Source organism: Ctenopharyngodon idella, chromosome 9, assembly GCF_019924925.1.
Source record: "Ctenopharyngodon idella isolate HZGC_01 chromosome 9, HZGC01, whole genome shotgun sequence".
Lineage (NCBI taxonomy): Eukaryota > Metazoa > Chordata > Actinopteri > Cypriniformes > Xenocyprididae > Ctenopharyngodon > Ctenopharyngodon idella.
Window position 1 is genome coordinate 36,605,926 of NC_067228.1, and position 17,170 is coordinate 36,623,095.

General features: G+C 40.0%; 1 protein-coding gene and 1 pseudogene across 2 annotated transcripts in view; both read left to right on the forward strand.

Annotated features, from left to right (window-relative positions):
* The window catches only part of kif5aa (kinesin family member 5A, a), a 28,512-nt gene extending 18,740 nt beyond the window's left edge, over nucleotides 1-9,772 (forward strand). For both annotated transcript variants that reach the window (XM_051906570.1, XM_051906571.1), the window contains exons 18-29: nucleotides 156-214; nucleotides 441-547; nucleotides 678-779; nucleotides 1,385-1,445; nucleotides 2,271-2,342; nucleotides 2,425-2,529; nucleotides 5,431-5,647; nucleotides 5,768-5,909; nucleotides 5,989-6,053; nucleotides 8,415-8,442; nucleotides 8,527-8,614; nucleotides 8,708-9,772. In XM_051906570.1, coding sequence (XP_051762530.1) covers nucleotides 156-214; nucleotides 441-547; nucleotides 678-779; nucleotides 1,385-1,445; nucleotides 2,271-2,342; nucleotides 2,425-2,529; nucleotides 5,431-5,647; nucleotides 5,768-5,909; nucleotides 5,989-6,053; nucleotides 8,415-8,442; nucleotides 8,527-8,605 — 1,037 coding nt within the window. In that variant the 3' untranslated portion in view covers nucleotides 8,606-8,614; nucleotides 8,708-9,772. The remainder of the gene's footprint in view (nucleotides 1-155; nucleotides 215-440; nucleotides 548-677; nucleotides 780-1,384; nucleotides 1,446-2,270; nucleotides 2,343-2,424; nucleotides 2,530-5,430; nucleotides 5,648-5,767; nucleotides 5,910-5,988; nucleotides 6,054-8,414; nucleotides 8,443-8,526; nucleotides 8,615-8,707) is intronic.
* Nucleotides 9,773-14,520: 4,748 nt separating this feature from the next.
* Nucleotides 14,521-16,833, forward strand: LOC127518881 (uncharacterized; annotated as a pseudogene).
* The last annotated feature ends 337 nt before the right edge of the window (nucleotides 16,834-17,170 follow it).

Here is a 17,170-nt window from a genome sequence, read left to right on the forward strand (position 1 = left end):
CGGAATTTCGAAGTTGCCAAAAATCTGTCACTGACGAATTGAACTGAGAATTTAAACCATGCCCAAAGGGATTAGTTTCAGATTCAGCTCACATCCGTACTGCTGCTGTTCACTGTACTGCTACATTAATGGTTCTATATATATGTTTATATCAGAGAGTCATGTGGCAGAACTGGATGGAGGAGAGAAGGCTGACAGAGAGGCTGATGGGAAAGTAAGTCGGACATGCATGGGTCTAGTATTTAATACATAAACAGTCCTGTGACTAGTGTAACGAAACACATACAGTACATGTTATGATAAGAGAGATGTTGTACATGATGTGGTTATTATTCAAAATAAGTCACCAGCAGCATTCAAACACATGGACAGTAGGAAGGTATGTGAAATATTATTGGACTGTTGTCACATGAGTTGTGTTTATTTGTGTGTTTGTGTAGAAGTCTGCTGGTCGTCCATCTCTCCATGCAGAGTCTCGTCAGAAGCAGCTCAGCCATCTGCGGGATGAGATTAATGAGAAACAGCGACTCATTGATGACCTTACCGAGTCAGTCTCAGTTCTACAACACTATTCCTGTATAGATGAACATGAGTGCCTTCTGACAGCATTACACAATGCATTATAATCACTGAATGTTGTAAATGAGGTGCTGATGGTGTCACAATGTGTCTTACAGTAAGAATCAGGCTCTAGAGCTGGAGCTGGCTCATGTGCGGTCCAGTTTCAGTAACCTGAAAATGCAGGATGACACCAAGAGCGCCTGTCTGGAGCAGCTGTCGTACGTTTTTCTGCTATTGCACAAATACACTAAGATTGTAAAGCAACTGTTTGTTTGATCATGTTGTAAGTGTTAAAGAGGACCTATTGTGTAAAGTTTCAAAGTCCCTCCAGCGGGAGTTCCTCTCTATATCAGTGTTAGTGTTTCTGAACTCCCTGAAACGCCTCCATTGTAGTCTTGAGTTTTATTCACAATATTCCTCATTTAAATAATTCATACGCAGAATAAAGGGGCGGGGCCTGGTTGAGTTAATTAGTAGTGTGTTGAAACTTGCAGTTATGGTAAGGGGCGGGACATTTCCCAAACATGTTCGAAGCGCTTGACCAATCACAACACACTGCTCCAGCCGACCAATCAGAGCACATTGTGCTTTTCAGAAGGAGGGGCTTCATAGAGACAGGAAGTAAACAGAGCGTTACTGACAGACTGGGAAGAGAGGAGCTGCAACAATGGAGAATATGAGGAAAATAAAAATAACCTGTTCTAGTAGAGCCCCAAAACAACATCAAGACTATGTAAAAGGGCATAATAGATCCTCTTTAAGGGATGTTACAGTGTGCAATGAATGTTTAATGTGTGTTAAAGCTTGTGAGTTTTCTCATCAGGTTTCAGCAGGAGAGACACGAGCAGTCCAAACAGGATCTCAAGGGCCTTGAGGAGACTGTTGTACGTTTCTCATACAAACTTCCTCTTGTTCTACAGTTTTTACATCATTCTCATCTGAATTTATGCACCACGATGATGTCATTTTAGAGATTTTGCTGAAAGCCAATCACAGTATGAGGCAGAAATATATTATTTATAGATTTATACATGAGGCTACACATGAAACGCTTGAAGAACAGCCAGATCACTTATTGTCATAATGAAGTATTTATTTGGTTTCATATTTCATCTGTCAATACGTCTGTCTCTTCACTGTATTCCTGTTGATACCAGACTTCCATATTTAGCACTACATCTGCATATGTCATAAATGACATCATAACTGGTTTTCTGTCCATGAGCTCCCTCTGCTGCTCTGGCTGAAAGGATAACAGTACAGTGAGATGCTTGCACCTCCTCAGATCACATAATTTAGTGGAAAATTAATAGAAATGATCATTTTTTCTTAAGAAATGTGACAGAAACATATGAAAATGCATCAATATTTTTCTAAAATAAAATTTTTGGACTGAGAGCCCTAATGGATTTGTTTAGTGCAGTCCTGTGATCACAAATACGCGCATAAGCAGACGTGACTGAATAAGTACATGTCCTCATTTTATTTAAAATAATGATAAATAACAGCTATTGACAGTTTAATATGACTTTATAAACTTTAGACATGTTAACATGAGTGGCGATACTCAGAAATCATCTCATCTTCTTTAGAAGTCAGTCATCTTTAGGGCTGTGTCCTGAAAACAAATGTGTTAATAACCAAAATGGATATTTCACTTTCATCTAGTTGTTTGTGGTCTCATGTAGCTGCTTCTCTCTCTGTCTCAGGCTCGTGAACTCCAGACCCTCCACAACCTGCGCAAGCTGTTCGTTCAAGACCTCACGACTCGGGTTAAAAAAGTCAGTTCCGCATGTGAACATGGATATTTTGCTTCACAAATGTTCCACTGGTGTGTCTATCTGACATGTTTTTCTTACACAGAGTACAGAAATTGGACCTGATGATAGTGGGGGGTCTAACACTCAGAAACAGAAGATTTCCTTTCTTGAAAACAACCTGGATCAGCTTACAAAGGTTCATAAACAGGTCAGGATGCACTTTCAGAATACATTTCTGTAAATTAATTCTTAAGGCCCCGATATACTCCCGGCAAATTCTTTTTTGTTCTTCGCTTAGGGGTAAAACAAAGTTTGAAATACCGCTGCAGTGATTATACTGTTAGCAAACATCTCAACGCCACCCACATTTAGATGAATATGTAAATCTGTTATGTAGAAAACAGCAGTTCACAAAGCATCTGATCATAGTGATGTGGATGTTTGCAGCAGCTCTGCAATTCAGCTCTCCAGTCACGTCATGTTTATTTATACAATAGATTGCTTTAAAACAGCAGCTTTACAGTATTAAACATAAAAAACAGTGTCAGCATCTCCTTTAAATAGAATTACAGCTTCAGTTTCTACTGTAAAGCAGCTCTCAGTGTGTTCATGTTTTTACTCGCCTCTGACTAGGGGTCGACCGATATGTGTTTTTCAGGGCCGATGCCAATTATTACAGATCAAGTAGAACAATAACCGATATTTTGAACCAATATATATGTCTGGTGTAAAAATGAAAATTAATGTCAAAATTACGAATAACAAGGGCTCTGACAAAAGCTTTCTTTAAATGCTTTTAAACATATCTTTAATTCTGATAACTGTTAATAATAACATTAATAATAATAATAATAATAATAACAACATAAAAAGTGCAGGGAGCACCCAGCAGCATTCTGTAAACTTTTTGTAAAACTTAAAGAAGTAAACAACAACAAGCAACAAATTAACAAACAAATAATAGAAAATAAATGTAATAGCTCCCTGAAGTTTTATAAGCTAATAAAATGGGTGATAATTAGTAGTCCTGATGGTGATGTAACTCATCCTCAGTGCTGTCCTTGGCCGACACATCACCAGTGTGGAGGCCAAGAAGAGAACTGAAGATCTTGTGTATTTGGGTATGGCAGGGTGTCTCTTCTCTCCTTTGCCTTTTCGGGGCTTGTTCTTGTGAGGAGCCCTCCATCAACCTGCTGCTCTTGATTGGCTCTCTCTGTTTCAGCCTGCTCTTGTAGAGCACTTTCTACTTCTTTAAGCCATTATTTGGCCTTATTTAGTGTAGAGGCAGAGGAGAATGTATGAGTCTTACAATGTGGATCCAAAAGACATGCCAGAACCACAGTTTTTGAGTCTTCTAGTTTGGCGAATCATTTGATTTGGCTCTCCCTCATTACCTCCCTGAGCGTTCTGATGTGTTGATGGCCCTTCATCTTCAAGTAGCGTCTTGAGCACTGTCATGCAGGGAATGATGCTGGACGCAGATGAATTACTGTAGCTCACATCTAGTGTCACATCCTCAATGGGGATGAGTGTTTCAACCAAATTGGACACAATGTCCCACTGGTGAGCAGCTGAACATGTAAAACTGCTGTGTTCCCTAGAGTAGAGTAGTTAATAGCACACTTTTGTTCCAGTGCCCTTTGCAGCATGTGCAGTGTTGAGCATGTTTGCGCCATTGTCTCGAAGGACAAGAGCTACACATTTTTTGGTAATTTCACATTCCTCCGGCATGTACAGGAATGTGTCTTTCATGTATGCCTAAAAATCACTTTTTATATTGAAAATAAGTCATTTTGTGTTTTTTTCCCCCCAAATCAGTGACATCATTTATAAACTTGTCAATAAAAGAGTAAAAATCCTGGATTTTTTTTTAACATTTAGTAGTTTTGATCAGGACTGAGATTTAAATAACAGATTTAAGCAAGTGGATGTTTTCAAATTTGCCCTCACTGTATTTTTGAGGTTTTGAAAATTTTCAAAGCATTTTCCCAAAATATGAATCAAAATAAGATTTGTCACCAAAAATCATTCCATTTGCTGAAACACAGAGAAAGTTGTGGCCAAATTAAGACTCAAAAACACCCCATAGTGGATGAAAACATCCCCAACAACACATAAGGGTTAATATCGGACAGGGCGATAATCGGTCGACCCGAAATAAGGCAGAGCCTTGGAGCCACACCCACCTATTACAACATCCCCCAGGAACAAATGGTAGTTCAGAGGTGTTTATCAGCCTGGGGTGTGTTTCCCGAAAGCATCGTTGGTGAACTATGGTCGTAAGTCCCATTGAACTCTATTGGTAACGACGGAACTTGAAACCATAGTTCGCTTTGGGAAACACACCCCAGAGCGATCTTTTCTGGAAAGTTTGCTTTTTCAAGCAACCCCTGAAACAAACTTCGTTTTGGCCTGATTTTGTTCGAAACAACTTCACGCCAGTTCATTCTTCGATTTCGCTTTAAGTATATTGGGGCCTTAACATAAATTGTTGCGTTCAGTTAAAAGTAACAGTTTTCATAAGAATCGATTTACCTTTTTTCTTTCTTGTGTTTCATGAATGAGAACTGTTGTATTTATATGAATCACAGTATTAAAACATTAACAACTACACCTTTCCAGATGTGATTCATGTATTGTTTGATATTTCCAGGCTTAAATTCTAAAATAAAAAAATATATATATTTATTACTCTAAATAATACAAATATTGTGTACAAGTAGTGCATACCCAACAAACCATGAAATGAAAAGGGTTAGTTCACCCAAAAATTAAAAATTCTGTCATCAGTTACTCATAAGACTTTCCAAGACTTTCATTCATCTTCAGAACACAAATGAAGATTATTGTAATATATCATTTTTGTCCATCCATTGAAAGTCCACGCAATCAAAATGTTCCAAGTTTCAAAAAGCTCTTGAAGAGTTGTAAAAGTAATCGGTTTAATCCAAATCTTCTGAAGAGAAATGATTGTTCACAACAGAGACATACACAGATTACTGTTTTTCAGCTTTGAGCAGGAACAGAGTACAAGCTCCTGCATTTCATAATGTTGTGTCCCTTTATTTATATTTCATAATACTAATTACTCATGAAAACGTTTGTGCAGCTGGTACGTGATAATGCAGATCTGCGGTGTGAGCTTCCGAAGCTGGAGAAGCGTCTTCGTTCTACGGCTGAGCGGGTTCGGGCGCTGGAGACAGCACTGAAGGACGCTAAGCAGGGCGCCATGAACGACCGTCGGCGCTACCAGCAGGAGGTGGAGCGCATCCGTGACGCCATGCGCCTGCGCTATCCTCTGCGGCGTCCCAACGCTGCTCAGATCGGTACTGCTGCGTCTCAATATGATGTGCACAGTGTATTTACATGTAAAAAAAAATTTTAAAAAAATAGAAACGTGCTTCTCATGTTTTAGTTCATGATGTGTTTGTTTTAACCTCTGACAGCTAAGCCAGTGAGACCTGGACACCATGTTGCAGTCACGTCCCCCACCAGCTTCTCCTCCACACGCGCCAGCAAACCTGCCACATCCTACAGCAACGCTCTCTTCCTGCAGGAGGAGAAAACTGCGCTTCAGAAAACCAACACGTGAGTGTCAGTCCTCGCTGTCCAGGTCCTGTCTGTCTCTCGTCTTCTCCTCCTCTCATCTGCCCTTTGTTCATTTCAGTGTTGGATACAGCACTGTGAGATCCACAGACATACCAAGCTCCTGTCCGCTCGACGTGGAGAATGGTAAGTGTGAGTGCTTTGACGGCACTGAAAACAACATTTTTCCACTGGAAATGTTGTTGGTGCTCGTACTTGTAATTCACAAGTATCAATTTTATTCTAGATGAACTGGGAAAATAAAGTTACAGATGGAACAGATGTCTGTCAACTAAATGTGTGTGTAGGTGTAGACCAGGGATCGGCATCCTTTTGTCATGAAGTGGCATTTTTAATTTGCGCCAGTTGAAAATCTCTAACATTGATAGCAATAGCTTCTTTTCTCTTGGAGAACGACTGGAGCTGAATTCTGCAGGAAAGCGGCTCTCCAGGAACGAGGAACCCTGATCGAAATAAAATACGTCCATCACTCTTTCTCTCTCTATTTCTCATGTGACAGCGCCATAGTTCCCATATCATGGGAGAGATCTACACTCTTGAAAATAAAGGTTCCTTAAGGTGGTTTCCTGCCATAGAAGAACCATTTTAAGAATCTTTCAGTAAACAGTTCCTAAAAGAGCCATTGTTTCCTTAGTGTGAAGAACATTTGAATAGTCTAAAGAACTTTTTTCCACTATAAAGAATCTTTTGTGCAATGGAAATTATGCCTCTTTTCACAAGATGTAATATAAGTCTCTGGTGTCTTCAGAATGTGTCTGTGAAGTTTCAGCTCAAAATCCCCCACAGATCATTTATTATAGCTTGTCAAATTTGCCCCTATTTGGGTGTGAGCAAAAACACGCCGTTTTTGTGTGTGTCCCTTTAAATGCAAATGAGCTGCTGCTCCCGGCCCCCTTTCCAGAAGAGGGCGGAGCTTTAACAGCTCACGCTTCGGTTGCTCAACAACAACAAAGCTGGAGAATCTCACGCAGCCAAAATGAGGATTATCAGTAACAGTGTTCAGCCTTACATTGTTCAAACCGGAGTCGACACTGATGGAGAGACTCAGGAAGAAGTTACAACTTTTAGAATGAAACTGGACGTTTCTGAATGGTTAGTGGATAAATTTATGTAGTTGCTGTGGAGTTGATTCAACTCATCGACTAGCATGTGTCATCAAGTTAATCTTTTGTGCAAAACCCGTACAGACGGCCACTATACACAGCGTACCTGTTTGCCAAACAGAGCCATACACACCAGACTAACGTTTATGATTGCTATTAAATGCTGTGAATGGTCTAATACTTCTCCCAAAATATCGCTCAGACAAAAACACTATTTTTTTTTTAGCAATCGAGATTGCCAGGGTCAACTTCAGGCTATCCAAGCTAACGAGACTCTAAATAGTGTTCTGTGATCGTCTGTGCAGCCAACGACAGAACAATTAGCATGCTTTGCTCCAACTTTTGCCATGGCATTAGAACTGGTACACTGGTGCCGTTTGCAAAAACAAAATGGCGGCACAGTGGATGGAAATGTGCAGATTAAGGGGCTGTAATATTATAATAAGATCCCCTTCCTTTGTCACAAGGGGAGTGAAATCTGAGTTCTGAGTAACATCTGAGTAACAAAGTTACTGGGTTTTCCTTTTTCATGTTTTCTGGGTTAGTAGATCTTCCAGGGACACGATTTATAGCACTTAAACACAGAAAAAGTCAGATTTTCATTATATGTCCCCCTAAAAAGTTCTTCATAGAACCATCGATGCCAATAAAGAACCTTTATTTTTAAGAGTGGGTTACACTTTATTTCGATAGTCCACTTTAGACATTCCACTGACTATATGTAACTTTGCAACTACATGTCAACTAGCAGTCATTAGAGTATTAGTAGACTGTTGGGGTTCAGGTTAGTAGAATAAGTTAACATGTAGTTGCAAAGTTACTTATAGTCAGTAGAATGTCTGTTAGGGAGCATCAAAAGCAGGCAAGCCGGCCTCGAGTCCTATGGAAGAGCTCTGGAAGGATAACAGGAGGAGTGACGACAGTGAAGGACGAGAGAGAACCAGGCCTGGGACTTTATGTTGTGGTTTTGTTTTAGTTTATGTGGCAGTTGTCCGTGAGGGCTGCCGCTTTACTTTCGTTTTGTTCTTTGTTTATTTGATTATTAAAGTTATGTTTAACATTTGCCGGTTCCTGCCTCCTCCTCCTCATATCAACAAACCTTGCTACACAGATATTAAGCAGACAGTCTACTAATGCTCTAATGACTGCTAGTTGACATGTAGTTACTTATAGTTAGTAGAATGTCTATAGTGGACCATTGAAATAAAGTGTAACTTAGATTTGTTTTGTGTCAGTTTACCCAGAGATCCTGTTATTGTAAAATCTTCACCTCAGGCTTCTGGCATTACAGACTAGCAGGTTTAAAAGGCCAGAACCAGCATTTCATAGACACTGTATGTTGTTAAAGTTGTAACCTTTTATTCTGTTCCTTTATGCTTTTCAGGAAATAGCACAGACATTAATGATAACAGGTAAGTGATGGGATGGTTCCAATTAGCTTGTGTTTATGTTGTCAGAAATTTTTGAGCTTTACACTGACTGCTTCTGTGTTTCAGGAACGATGTTCACTGTGGCAGCATGGTAGACGATGCTTCACGAATCTACATCATGCAACAGGAGACTGCCGCCAGTTAATCATTTAATGTAAGCAAACACAAACACACACATAAATAGCTAAGAAACTAATGATTTCAACAGTGTGTTCTGCAAATTCTCCTATTGTCCCACTTTCTCCAGATATTCCAGTTGTCTGCATGCAGCCGTTCAGCCTTCGCCATCTCCTCCAGAACTTTAATTCCTAGACTTCTTGGCTTTGCACTGTCTTATATTGTATGGAATATTCCTCTATCGTTCATGCTCACATCATGTATTCTGTCTCACGTATCTCACTGTTGCATGTTTGTCTGTTTAGTAAGAAAACAGCTCATAGGTTGTAAATGAACCCTCACACACAGTAGATATTTGAATACACACATCTGTATTGCTTGCATTATAATACAGGAGAGAACTAGAAATACTTCCCTTTAGTCTTGCTGAGCCTTAAAGACAGACGGTTCAATATTGTGAAGATTCACATATAACAGTGTGTGTGTGTTTCATTGTGTAGATTTTGATAATATTATATTCAAGTACTGACTACCTCCAATTGTGGGAAAAAAACAAAACCTTTTCAGTAATATTTGATTTGCATTGTATTTGATATGATTGGGATGAAAATTGCTGTATGTCAAGGGAACATATCAGAGATTTACAGATGCTGCAGTTCTGAAACACTCCAAATGCGTCAGTTATTCTGCCATATATTCTGACCAATCACAGCTCTGATTTCTCTCGCAAAATCCTGATCAGCCAATCAGGATGACAGAATGAAGAGCGTCTGTGGCCTGTATCTGTGTGATGTTTCCCTGCAGGATCTCGTAAGGTTTCTCTGTCAGATGAATGCGTGACTCCATTCCTTACACTATTCTTATAATTCTCTTTCAGGATGTGTTTAGACTGATTCACTTGTATATTTAGCAAGACAATGAATGCCTGAGGCCGCAGAAACTGTATTATGATGAAGGTTTAATCAGATTTAGTTGGCACTGAAATGCTTGCTTCTCTCACTTCTTCCCCAAGTCAAACCTCTGTCGTCACCATTAAGAAGAGTAAATACTTCAGAAACAGATGAAGAGAGTTTGTGCAATAGCTCATCTGATTTACTCGAGATATCCTTATTGAAGGTTGTTTTATGTGATATATATGTACAGTGTGTTAGTTTGCTGGAAGCTGATTCGAGAAATAAATGTGATTCAAAGAAAACTGATTCTTCATTTTTTTCCCTCATCTTGAAGAGGTGAGAAAAATCTTATCTCTTCGTATAGGGCATTTGTCAACAACACAAAACAATGAATGAGGCATTTATATAGTGTTTTCATATGTACTACTGTACACCCAAAGCGTTTTACAATCATATCAGGGGTCTCTCCTCATCCACCACCAGTGTGCAGCATCCACTTGGATGATGCGACGGCAGCCACAGTACAACAGCAGCGCCAGTGCGCTCAACAAACACCAGCTGTAGGTGGAGAGGAGAGAGAGTGATAGAGCCAACTGAATGGATGGGGATTATTAGGAGGCCATGGAGGGAATTTGGCCAGGACACCGGGGTTACACCCCAACTCTTTACGAGAAGTGCCAAGGGATTTTTAATGACCAGAGAGAGTCAGGACCTCAGTTTAATGTCTCATCCGAAGGACGGTGCTTGTTACAGTACAGTGTCCCCACCACTATGCTGGGGCATTAGGACCCACACAGACCACAGGGTGAGCACCCCCTGCTGACCTCACTAACACATCTTCCAACAGCAACCTAGTTTTCCCAGGAGGTCTCAAATCCAGGTACTAAACACCACTCTTCCGTTCGGATTAGAACATCAAACAGGTTCTCCCCACTCAGTGACACACCCACTGAGAATCCTGTTGAAAGTGCCCTAGTTATTGGCGATTCTATTACACGGAACATGAAAATAGAGACACCAGCCACCATAGTCACATGTTTGCCGGGAGCCAGAGGACCTGACATCAAAGCAAATTTAAAAGTGCTGGTTAATGCTAATCGTAAATTCTCAAAGATTATTATTCACGTTGGCACAAATGACGTTCAACTTCACCAGTCGGAGATCACTAAAATGAACATTAAAGAGGTGTGTGAACTCGCAAGTACAATGTCAGAAACAGTAATTTGCTCTGGTCCCCTTCCTGTTCGTCGGAGTGATGAAATAGCAGATTATCATCACTCAGTGGCTGGCTGTCTAAGTGGTGTCTGCAGAATAATATAGGTTTCATAGACCATTGGAAAGGTTTTTGGGGCAGACTTGACCTGTTGAAAAGAGATGGTATTCATCCCTCCTGGGGTGGTGCTGATCTTCTTTCTAATAATATGGCACATGGATTGAGTTATCTGAGATAATTGCGCGTTCATGGGTTGGTTTAAAAGGGGCTATGTATCGATAGTAGAGTAACTGATCAGGAACGCTGATTTCGGCTGCTGACATGGCCCAAGAACGCACGCAGTTTTTCTCTGCAGCAGAGCAAGAGCTTTTGCTGGAAGGTTGTGCAGAATTCCAGACCCTAATTAAAACGTCAGGGAACACATCAAAAGCTGCAAAAGCCAGGAGAGAGGGCTGGCAAAAAGTAGCAGACAAATTAAATGCACAAGTACTGACCATGTTACATGTTTTTATCACTTGTTAAAATATATTACATTTTAAACCTTAAAAATTGTATAACTACTTTATCATCTCTGATATTAGAGCCACCACAGGACCCACTAGAACATGGGAACAAGTAAAAGTAAAATACAAAAACATTCTACAAGATGGTAATCTTTACTACTGTTCTTGATCTCTTTCAAAAAGAGACTATTGAAATAATGTGTTGTCTGGTTATAATAGCCACCAAGAAAAAGGCAGAAAAAACAAAACAAAACAAAAAACAGGTGGTGGTCCTGCACCCCCATGTTACACTGTGGCAGAAGAGCTGGCCCTTGGGTTGAATGTCAGCCGGCCCATTATTCAGGGCATCCCTGGGGGTAGCTCTTCCTTAGATGCACAGCCGGGGACCAGCAGCAGCACCTTCATTACTGGTAAATTAGTTTAACTTGTCTTTGTACACTGTACAATAATTGGTTGCTACCTTACATTAAGTGAAATCCAAATGTCTGTTTCAACTATGTTAAATGTTGAGTAGTGATGAATTGCATTAATATCAAATGAACTGCTAAATCTATTTCATGTGGAAGTGTTGCCATGATTTTTTTTTTTTTTTTTTTAACTGTGTACTTCATTATAATGACATTGTTTTTGCCCTATTCTGCAGTTTCACACAATACACCAACACTTTTACCTGTTCCCATGCAAGTGGTGGCTGAAGCATGTGCAGTAAGTGGACTTGTTGCTTCTTCATATATAATATAATATAATATAATATGATAAATATAATATAATATAATATAATATAATAATATATTTATATCTATTCCAGTACTTTCTATTCTGACTGCAGTATGAGTTGCAGGATACAGAGGTGGGCAGTATTGTATTTTCCTCTTTATTTTTGTTGTATGAGGCATGTATTGACAGTTCTATGTCTTCTACTATTGTTGACCTTGCATAAATATCTTTTTTGGTAACAATTTAGTATAGGGAACATGTATTCACTGTTAACTACAACTTTTCTCTCAATAAACTCCTAATTTACTGCTTATTAATAGTTAGTAAGGTAGTTGTTAAGTTTAGGTATTGGGTAGGATTAAGAATGTAGAATAAGGTCGTGCAGAATAAGGCATTAATATGTGCTTAATAATTACTAATAAACAGCCAATATTCTAGTAATGTGCATGCTAATAAGCAACTAGTTAAAAGACCCTAAAATAAAGTGTTCCCCCTTTTTTTTTTTTTTTTTGGCAGGCAAAACGTAACTGATTTTTATTTTTATTATTTTTTTCAAAGAAAACAAAATAAAACTCATGGAAACCGTATTTGTTGTGTGTCTGCCACTAGGTTGGTCCAAGTGCACTGGCTGGAGGTCATCATCAGGCTGCATCTCCACCACAGGTGTCCTCTCCTTTCTAATGGTGGCAATGTTGTGTAATACAGCACATGTGACAATAATGTCACATGCCCTGTCCGGTGCAACCCTCAGACACTGAAATATTTCCTTTAGTTGCCCAAAGGTCATTTCAATGTGTGCCCTTGTCCTGGCTAGAACTGCTTTGTAACGTGTTTGAGGTCCAGGGTTTGGGTCAGGGAATGGTGTCATAAAGTAATACCTGCAGGCATAGGTCTGTGTCTCCAACCAGGATCCTGTCGCAATCACCTGTATAATGGAATACTAATTCTGTTAGGCCCAGAATAAGTGTATGTAACACAGTGAGCTGGACATCTATATTTTCCTTACCATGATCAAATAATGTGCATATATGTGACTCTCTAAAAATTCTCGAGTCATGCACCTGGCCATTTGGCTTCTACATTGGTGATATGGTACATAGAGTCACACACCCTCTAAGAGATTTTATTATTATACTTCAATACAATCCTTTTATTATATATTACAATATCTAAAACATTAAGAATCATAATAGTAACTTAATTACAAAATCCCCTTCATTAGGGCCTGGGAGGGCCTTGATGGGAATGTGTGTGCTGTCTATGGCACCAATCACATTAGGGAAGTCTGGGGTACAATCAAGTCATATTTACTGGTATGGTCATGATTGCATGATCTTCATTAGCGAAAAAACTCTGTTTTACAACCTGGGGTCTTAAGTGGCTTGGAAAAAACACAAAACTACCCCAAAAACTGTTTGAGTAAACTCTGTGAATGGCACGACAGACAGCACTTTTCACTAAGTTCTCCGCATCTCCAACAGTGTAAAGGAACGTGCCGCTCGCAAAGAATCACAACACAATGCATACAGTTTATGCTGCGGTTAAAGCTTGACTCAGACGAGTCGAGCTTTTAATGTGGGGTTACAACAAATTAATAAAGCAAATTACACCCTCACGAGAAAAATGGTATCTCTCCACCAAAAGTATACTGTCGCGCTGTGCAAAAGGATCCTGTCTATCCCGTAACATGCGATTAATTCTAAAAGCTCTGCAAATTATCCTCGCACCTTCTGCTACAGGTTGCTCTCGCAAAAAACGGGCACGACATGGTAGCGACAGGCTTCCCATAATCACCTCCGCTTATAAAGGCGCAATTTAATCTTGTTTACATGAAATAAGCCTGCTTCCGAGCAGGTTTAAGCTTACGGACCTGTTGCTATGACAGCAAGTCCAGGATGAGCTTCGAAGAACCAAATAATCCAAGATCAAGCGAAATCGTCAACAATCAAATCCAGCTAACTGAGTAAGCGACGTACGAAGAATGAGCCCCTTGTAAACATAAAGCATGTATGACAATGATCCAGCACAGGACTGCAAACACAAGGAGAATAAATAGAGCAAACAAGGCAGGTAAAGAGGGAGGACAGTTGGGGCAAATGAACCAATAATCAGGTAACAAGATGGGCGGGGTCAAGACAATCGACAGGAGAGCACATGGCACAGGAAACACATGACAAGCCTGTGGCTTTGAACAAAACTTGGCTACATTTGATCCCACATGAGGAACCTTACAATTACATTCATGCAAAAGACGAACACTGGCAATCTATTAGAAGTAAATAGACTGTGGTGTCTCTGTGTGTCACATTTATTGCTGTCCTTAACATTGAACTTGAAAAATAAAAAGGCAAAGGCATAGGTCTGCTTAGCTGTCTGTTTATCTAACTGTATGCCTGCCTGTGTAACATTAATATCTTTTTATCTAACTTTTTTGTCTCCCTTTAAAGCATCAATTTCCAGCAGGTTGCAAGGACTTCTGTGGTAAGTTTGTTTTATTACTTCCATGCTCTATGTCTATGTTGAACAATCCAAAATTTGGTTTGGGCTGTTTAGAGAGAGAGCCCTTTCACAAATCTGTCTTGTGCAAGTTTCTCTCTGTTTATGTTTTAGGTTGAAGATGGCCCAGAGAGGTAAGCCTTACAGTTGCTATCTAGAAGCATTAGGCAAGGGTGTCTGAGAATGATGGTACGATCTGCAACACTGTTTTTTTATTACTGATTTATTACTGACTAGCTTTTTCTTCCTTTGTTGTTATTCAACAAGAGAGAACTCACATTAATGGGAATCAAAAGGAAACCCTGAAATCCTTTTTTAAGGATGGAATGACACAGGTTAGTTCAGAATTCAGCTACTGGACTGGACACCAGTGTCATTTTTTGTTTTTCTTTTTCAGAACTGGATCGGTAATTACAAAAGCTTTGTCTGAGCCTCGGCCATCAAAGGCCAAAGTTAATATCAGAGAGCTGTCGCCTTACAATCTTTTTTGTAGGGACATACTCAGAAACGAAGGTGAGAGACAATATTTAACTGATGCTTTTAATTGTTATACTAAATGGTTTGTTGTTGTACATAGTGGCCCTGTTTACATCAGGGGTTTACAAGGGTCGTGAAACAGATTTTCAAGATAGTATTTGACAAATACTTCACTCACGAATCAGTTGTGAATCAGTGTAAGACTGCTGTGTGTATTGAAAAGAATCATCAGGTCATCTACTTTACACGTTATCTTGTTGTTACAGAGAAATGGGTTTCACAGCCCAAATAAACCAATGTGTTGCACAGATTGTCATTGTATGAATTTACTTTAAAAAAGAGATGCTGACTCTAAAGTGTTAAGTTTTAAGTTTTCTGTGCATCTATTTTTTCCTCAGGCACAATGAATGATATCAAGGGCAGGTGGGCCACATTGAGGGGAAGATGAAAAGCAGAAATACTTTGAAGAGGCAGCAGCACTGAGGGCACATGGGCAGGCACAGGACCTTAGCCCTGGGATGAGGGATGCCCGAATTAAAATGCTCCTTAAGAAGCTGAAGGTTTGGAAAGAAGCTTCATTTGCAAGGCATTATGCAATTTGCATTATGCATTTGCAAGGCAGGATGATCGACAGCAATTGTGATGTGAGCAGAACATTGTGACAGACAACTGGATTGTTTATCTGTAGATTTTTTCATCATTTCAAATAAATATTCCAGCTGATTTTTGTTTACAAGGCTATCAACATCAAATATTCTCACATTGAAGAAATTGTCAAAGGCTCATACCACCCTCTCAAACTGATTTCCTACTGGTTGGGCTAGTCTATTCAGATCAAGGTGGTCAATTGAAGCATTAGTAGTCACAAATGGCTATGAGTCAAATTATTAGTTGGATATTGGACTCTATGTAAACACAGCTAATGTATAGTTAATGTAATAATTCGTTACATTTATATAGTGCTTTTCTGGGTACTCAAAGTGCTTTACATATGGAAGAGGGAATCTCCTCGACCACCGCCAATGTGCAGCATCCACCTGGATGACGCGACGGCAGCCATATTGCACCAGAACACCTACCACACACCAGCTTATTGGTGGAGAGGAGACAGAGTGATTAAGCCAATCATACGGGGATGATTAGAAGGCCATGATTGACAGAGGCCAATGGGCAAATTTGGCCAAGATGCCGGGTCACACCCCTACTCTTTTCGAAGGACATCCTGGGATTTTTAATGACCACAGAGTGTCAGGACTTCGGTTTTACATCTCATCCGAAGGACGGTGCTTTTTGACAGTATAGTGTCCCCATCACTATACTGGAGCGTTAGGACCCACACAGACCACAGGGTGAGCGCCCCCTGCTGGCCTCATTAACACCTCTTCCAGCAGCAACCTAGTTTTCACAGGAGGTCTCAAATCCAGGTACTAACCAGGCTCAGCCCTGCTTAGCTTCAGTGGGCAACCAGTCTTGGGCTACATGGTGAAATGGCTGCTGGCTGGTGGTCGCTGACCACTTATTTGCCACGTGTGACAACACTGTTTTCTTATATTGCTGAGCCCTGTTATTGTTTCTTCAGTGTGTGTTGGATTTTTAAAAGGAGGTTTTGTCTATTTTGTGTATAATCAATTATTTACTATCTTGTTTATCTAAATATTAATAAATAAATAAATATCCAAGCTTGAGGATTTGGGTGTGGAAACAGCCATTTTGTCATTTGACCGGCAAAAGTCCAGCTTAGAGGTGTATGAACTAAGCAGCAAAGGAGCCACTGATTTCCTTGACTCAACGGACACAGTGAACAACTTTGCACTGCATTTCAAAGGTATTGGTTATATGAAAATCCACTGGACTGCCCAACAGGCGTACCCTCAAGAAGCCTTCCTTTTATGGAAGGAACCAATTGGAAGCCATTTTGAAAGCTGCTAAGGAGATCTCATTTGAAATAAATAAGTGACATTACCAGTGGTTGTGTTTCTCCACTTGTGTTTTGGCAGACCATTTGGCTCTATGCAAAGTGGGGAAAATAAGTTAAGTAAAGAATAATACAGGCCTACATGTGAGTCCTTGTTTAGTGCTAGGCCATTGCATCTCTCTCTGTCCCTTCACACCAACTGGTCGAGGCGGATGGCCGCCCACCCTGAGCCATGGTTCTGCTTGAGGTTTCTGCCTCTTAAAAGGAAGTTTTTCCTTGCCTCTGTCACCTAGTGCTTGCTCATGGTAGGAATTGTTGGGTCTTTGTTAATAATATTATAAAGAGTATGGTCTAGACCTACTCTGCTTGAAAAGTGCTG